The 6,512-nt window shown below is 49.4% G+C and overlaps 1 protein-coding gene across 3 annotated transcripts in view; it reads right to left on the bottom strand.

The window, feature by feature from the left end:
- Positions 1 to 6,117, bottom strand: part of INTS10 (integrator complex subunit 10) — a 29,839-nt gene extending 23,722 nt beyond the window's left edge. Inside the window, exons 1-6 of one of the 3 annotated variants that reach the window (XM_043454273.1) lie at positions 5,908 to 6,117; positions 5,121 to 5,188; positions 3,640 to 3,743; positions 2,739 to 2,878; positions 718 to 799; positions 115 to 255 (exon numbers count right to left, since the gene is read on the bottom strand). In XM_043454273.1, the coding sequence (XP_043310208.1) occupies positions 115 to 255; positions 718 to 799; positions 2,739 to 2,878; positions 3,640 to 3,743; positions 5,121 to 5,188; positions 5,908 to 6,036 (664 nt within the window). In that variant the 5' untranslated portion in view covers positions 6,037 to 6,117. Of the gene's footprint in view, positions 1 to 114; positions 256 to 717; positions 800 to 2,738; positions 2,879 to 3,639; positions 3,744 to 5,120; positions 5,189 to 5,580; positions 5,720 to 5,907 lie in introns of those variants that run through there. The other 2 variants (XM_043454274.1, XM_043454275.1) reach the window with 2 other exon arrangements.
- Positions 6,118 to 6,512: the final 395 nt, after the last annotated feature.

Below are 6,512 nucleotides of genomic sequence, written 5' to 3' on the forward strand. Positions count from 1 at the left end.
CTGGTACACATCCAGAGGAGAATAATCAAAACACTGAGGGATTTCTGAGCTGGAAACTGTACAAAATGAAAAAGTACAAAAAAATAAAATAAATTGCAAGCTATCCCCACTTACCTTGATGCTGATTCTCTATTTGAGTCGATCTAGTGACATAATTGATGTAAAATTCAGCTGCTTTGTTCAAGTACTTATAGAGCAAATTGGCAGGCAACCGAACGTCGTGGTTGTTAATTATTAGAGGAAGGACATCACACACTGTGAGAAGGGAAAATGAAGAAAAACTGATTAAGCTGTTTGGCTACTCTTGGGTTCTGGCAAAAACAAAGTTTAGTTTTTAGTTCACTTGGCCAAGAGTAGATAGGAAGAAAAGAACACCCTTATGGCACAGTTATTTTAAAAAACTGCAATGTAGAAGGACGCTAGTGGATGGAGTCAGCAAGGAGACATGGACTCTACATCACGAGTGACAGGTGTTTATTATTGTGCTTCACACCCAAATACATGGTTACATGTATTCTTTCGGAGGTATTAACTGTTACACAACAAAAATTTAGAAGTTGTTTAAAATGCTTTCTGAACCGAAAAAATAAACAAGAATTTAAATCCCATAATATGAAGAATTCCTTTGCTTTCTACAAATGAACTTATTTCTGAAATGACACCCCCAGCGCATTCTACTGACCCTAAGGAATTAATACGAGATGCAATTTTTCTTACCGAATAATTTTCTAAAGCAGTTGACAGGAGATTCTTGTTCCTCAATGGTCTCAGCCTCTAAGAGCGCCTCCCCAAGGCCAACCTGTTTCAAAACACACCTCATCATTTAAATCTGTTCAGTTTCAGATGTCCGGATTACATGAAGAAACAGTGCATGTGATATACTGATTTACCACATAGTTCGTATATTCAAACTTTCTCAAGAAACAAGAATTCTCACTTTAAAGGCTAGAAAACAGAAGAACACATCAGCAACCCTGCCCGGAAGGGAATCCCACGTTCACCTGACCACAGACCAGTGACGTTTTATTCTCCTCTGAACCAGCAAAATTAAAACACCAGTCAATTGTCTAAAAAACTTAATGGAAGCACTGGAGCTAGACAGAATGATAACAGAGATGTAGCAGTTTTTCTAAGAAATTCGGAAACTGACTTTATTCTCTACATCAAGATGTATTACGTAGACAAAACTTCACACTTTCAAGAGTTGCCAGGAGTAGCCAGCCGCACAGCCTGGACTAGGTAGGACAGAATGGTTTGGGTCTTCAGGCCACCTTCCCATTCTGACGCCCTAGCCCAGTGGAGAGCTGGCTTGTACAAACCCACCAAGACTTCTGCACTGTCTTCCTTGCAAACACCTGCTGATGCAGGGGGTGAAAGGAGGGGTTACCATGTGAATGATTACACGAGGCTGAAAGTTAAAGTCAGGAAGGACACTAGGCTGAACACTGTCCCCCCAAAATTTATGTCCACTCAGAACGTCAGGATGTGACCTCGCATATTTATCTTATAAAAAAGGTCTTCATAGAGGTAATCAGTTAAGATGAAGTCATACGGGATCAGGGTGGGTCGTAATCCAATGACTGATGTGTTTACAAGGTCACGTACAGACACGGGGACAACACACAAAGACGGGCCAGGTGACAACAGGGGCGGAAACTGAAAGATGAAGCCACAAGCCAACGAATGATAAGGATCCTGGTGCCCCAGGAGCCAGGAAGAGGGGGGCACGAGTCCTCCCCGAGCCCTCATGGGGAGCACGGCCCTGGCCATGCCTGGCTTTGGGGCTGTGACAGAATAAACTTCTGTTGTTTTAAGGCACCCAGGTTCTGGTACTTTGTTACAGCAGCCCTTTGAAACTAACACACGGAGATACAGAGAAGGTTAACCCGGGCAGCAGCCAGGAAAGTGGAGCCAGAAAGAATAAGCCAAAGGGTTTGGATTAAGAGTTAATGATCTGAAGCCCATCTCTCCATTACTGGCGATGGGAAGTGACGAACACAGCTGCGAGCAGGATGCTGGCCACCTCCAGAAGCAATCACACACCAACTAGCATCTGCCAGCAACACTCGGTAACCATCAGACGTGTGAGCAAAGGGCAGAGCAGAGCAAAAACTGACCACACGGCAAAGACATGTGAAAAACGTGCCCGTTCATACTGCCAACTATGGCTCGCCTTTAAATTCCAACACAGAGTTGAAAACTATGAAATAGATTATTTCTAAAAACTCTACTGTACTTTACAAATTGAAAGTGAGTAGCACTTTGGCCACCTGATGTGAGAGTGGGCTCATTGGAAAAGACCCTGATGCTGGGAGAGATTGAAGGCAGGAGGAGAAGGGGACGACAGAGGATGAGATGGCTGGATGGCATCACTGACTCAGTGGACATGAGTTTGAGCGAGCTCCGGGAGAGAATGAAGGAGAGGGAGGCCTGGCGTGCTGCAGTCCACGGGGTCGCAAAGAGTCAGATACAAACGAGCAACTGCACGATAGCAACAGGAACAAAAGCACTGTCACAGCTTGCTGCTCACGTCCTTACACCCTTACACCGGTGAGGCCACTTCCACTGGAAATTCAGAGTCGGGGAACAGTGACAGCCTTCTAGCTTTACAAGGATTCCTTTGATTTGAGTTCACTCTTTTCTGGCGCTCCTCATAATGAGAACAATCTGCTTTAGAATAATACACACACTCTGGCTCTGAAACATACTTGTGACTCCACTGATCAATTTTATCTTACCCCATGTTGCACCACGGTCTCAGGGAAGCGTCTCAGAAGTAGAAGCAGCATTTCTGAACGTTCCAAGGTGTTGAAGCATTGTTCCGTAACCTTCAGTAACATTTCACACTGGACCCGCCCAGGAAGAGTTTCAAATAAACCTGTATACGACACATTTCACTTCGTGAAGTCTTTCAGAAAGAAAATACAGAAGCGAAAGAGGAAAGAAGGCATCATCATACATAGAATGGGATATACTGAGTGAGGACAGGCTTCACTTAGTATATAAGTGAAGTATACTTGGTATTCACTACATAAAAGAACTGCTACTGCTGGATTTCACCTACAACCTGGAAGGCTTCCAGGTCAGAGTATTGGGCATAAGATGTTTGCAGAATGACCATGAAATATCTGGAGGCCTCACTGGATCTAGAAGAGAAGAATGATGTCTGGGAAGGGTCACAATAGTGCTTGCTGCTGGCTGAGATAAAAAGCATGTGTGTAAGCTAAAATGGCATGAACCATCTACTTCCTTTTTTGTCCAGAATCTGAAATATTGGATTGGCTATGGCACCCAACACAGAATGAAGGTTAATGAGAACATTCATAAATTACTAGAAGTTTCTCTCCTGTTCTGTGGAGGTCTGCATAATCTACAGGTGCTTTATGATTACTGTAGAACCTGCTAAAATATATTCAGTTCCCCAGGCTAATATCCACATCCTTTAAGAAAATTTAAAGGGTTCTAAGCAAATGCTCAAGGGATCAAGAGACATTTGTACAGGCTTCAGCTGCTAAGAACAAAACACATACATGGGTACCAATACCACAGATGTGACTTTTTTGTGTGAAATTATTACAAAGAATTTGACATTCTGGAAGTAGTAATTTATACACTATTATGTTAACACTTTGTTCTTACTTCGTAAGAATTGGGTTTGCTTATCCTGTGAATCGTTTCTTAATGCTGAGGTAATAATGCTGATCTCTCTCCACACCACCGGCTGATCTGGGAAATTCACAAACCTATTTTTAAAAATGAATGCATTAAATTAAAATGTCAGACTCCACATAGCATCCAAAAAAGAAAGTAAAAACAGTAGCATCAGACAAAAACACATTTTTCTTTATCCCAAGTGAATACATAGATAAACCAAAACAAACCAAAATAAAGATATAAAAATAAAAACTAAGAAAAATGAGGGTCCTTACAATAGACTTAAGCTTTTTTAGTAAGTGAAAAGACAAATGATCATAATACATAAAGCACTCCTGAAAAGCAAACAAGCAAAAAAAAAGAAACCTCCCAAAAGAAAAAATGGGCAAAGACAAATCACAGAAAAAATACAAATAGCCAAATATCACTTGAAAAGATACTCAGTCTTACTAGTAATACACTGAACACAAGTTTTTAAAAATAGCAAGATACTGTTTTCTCCTCTGCATGAGTGCTCGGTTGCTTCAGTCGCGTTCAACTCTTTGCAACCCTACAGACTGTAGCCCACCAGGCTCCTCTGTCCATGGGATTCTCCAGGCAAGAATACTGGAGTGGATTGCAATTCCCTTCTCCAGGGGATCTTCTTGACCCAGGGATCGAACCCACATCTCCGGCATTGCGGGTGGATTCTTTACTGCTGAGCCACTGGGGAAGCCCTTTCTGCTGTGGCACTGGCAAAAATTAACAGCTGATGCAAAGACTGATAATATCCAAGTGCTGGCAACGCTGTGGGAAAGCAACACTCATATACTGGCTGTGGAGATGTAAACAGGAACGGCACTCTTTGGAAAGCAGTCTGATGGTACATCAAAATTTAAAATCCACGCACCCTTTGACTATGCAAGCCTATGTTGAAGAATCTAAAGAAAAACACCAAAACCTGAGTACAGAACTACTTTCTGACACTCCTGAATATAATCTCAACCAACTGGAAGCTCCCTAAATGTCCCCCAATAAAAGGGGAGTGAAATGCTATGCAGACGTGAAAAAGAACTAAACAGATCTTTACATGTTGACCTGGAAAGGGGTCCATCACCCGTGGGTGAGCAATAGCGCTCACCGCTGCAACTGCTCCCCCAGAACTTACTGATGTGTGCTGTGTACACATATACACACACAACTCTGGTTGAGGCCAGGAGGGACTTCCACTTATTCTCTATGCTTCAGTACTGTCTAAACTTCTCAGAAGAGTGTGTATTATTTCCAAAATAAAATAAATGACTGAATAGAAGAGTTTTAACAAGAACAAGACCTAGTTAGACTTCTCTGCAGTTCAGGGAAGGCCTAGACCCATGAAAAAGTACGCTTTAGGTACCCGACGGGCAGAACTTCAGACCTCCCCGCAACTCCCTCTTTGACAGAAATCAACTCCCCACCCCAAGAGGCCGGGCCAGCTCCCCACTCACATGTCGTAGAGCAGCCTGCCGGCGGTGGCCGTCCGCTCCGCATTCCGCTCGATGGTGTACATCTCATACTGTATGCAACACAGCCGGGGCGGGGTCAGGCCCTCTGCCCGCCCGGCCTGCTCCTCCACCGTCCCCACCCCTGCAGGTCCTAGGATCTGGCATCACCTGTTGACCCAAACCACAAGGGCCCCCCACTCCCCACTCCGCCCCTGGAGGTCCTAATGTCGAGCACACCGGGCACACCTGGTGACCCAGACCACCAGAGACCGCCCCCCCGCCCCGCCCCTGGAGGTCCTAGGGTCGGGCACCACCCGGTCAAAGAAGCCTCAGGGCTCTGTCGCTCACAGCCCCGGGCCCAGCTTAGTGCAGGCCCGGCTCCCAGGTCGCCGGAGCCCGACAGGGCGCCGCCTTCATCATCCGGATGCCGGGAACGGTGTGTAGGTTTCCGCGGCTCTGATACCTTTACGCACGGCGGCGGCGCCTGCAGACCCGCGCGCGGCATGGCCCCCTTTACAGAGCCACCGCCCAGGTGGGCTCCTGTGGTCAGCACCCCGCGCCGCAGCTCGCCCGCGCAGGCACCCAGGACACCCCCATCCTGCCTCCGCCCCCGCGGGCGGCCCTTCCCCCGCGGCACAAGGCGCGGGCCCGGCCGCAGGGCGGCTGACGCTCCCGTGGCCCCGGCCGGCCCGGCCGGACCCGGAGTCCCCAGGCCGGCTTCTCCGGGAGGATGGGGAGCGGGGCGCAGGGCAGTGGGAGCCGCGCCCCCCGCGCGCCCGCCCGGCCTCACCTGGATGTTGAAGTCGGCCGGGTAGAGGCTGCGCGCCGTGATGAGCCAAGCCTTGGCGGCCCACAGGTCCTGCGGCACCAGCTCGCGGGCTCGCTGCACTAGAAACTCGCAGTCGCCCTGGGCGGACATGACGCGGCCCGAGCCCGCCGGACCTCGGGGCGGGGGGACGCCGCGGGTCTGGCCGCCGCCGGGGCCGCTACTGCGCAGGCGCGGGCCGCGCCGAGCGCTTCCGGGTTTGCCTGGCGGCCTCTGCGCCTGCGCCTGGCGGGGCCTCGGCCGGGCAGCTGGCCGGGAGCGTCCAGGTCCCCGAGGCCGCGGAGCGGCGGACGCGGGTCCGCGGGCTCGGGGCGTGATCCCCACTGCCGCCGAGGAGTCTGCGCGCGCGCCGCCCGGGCGGCCCCAAGACGCTGGAGAGGCGGGGGTGGGACCAGGGCGGCACCAGGAGCCCCTCGGCCGAGTCACCCGCGGAGTGGACGTTCGGAAAGGTCTGCGCGGGTTCTGGTCCCGCGGCCCCGCCGGCGATCGGGCTGCTGTGCGGACCTTCGGCTCGGCCACGTGTCACGGCCGCCGCGCCTTTATTCTCTGGTCTCTTCCGCGAGCGTTTC

This window comes from Cervus canadensis, chromosome 31, assembly GCF_019320065.1.
Source record: "Cervus canadensis isolate Bull #8, Minnesota chromosome 31, ASM1932006v1, whole genome shotgun sequence".
Taxonomy (NCBI): Eukaryota; Metazoa; Chordata; class Mammalia; order Artiodactyla; family Cervidae; genus Cervus; species Cervus canadensis.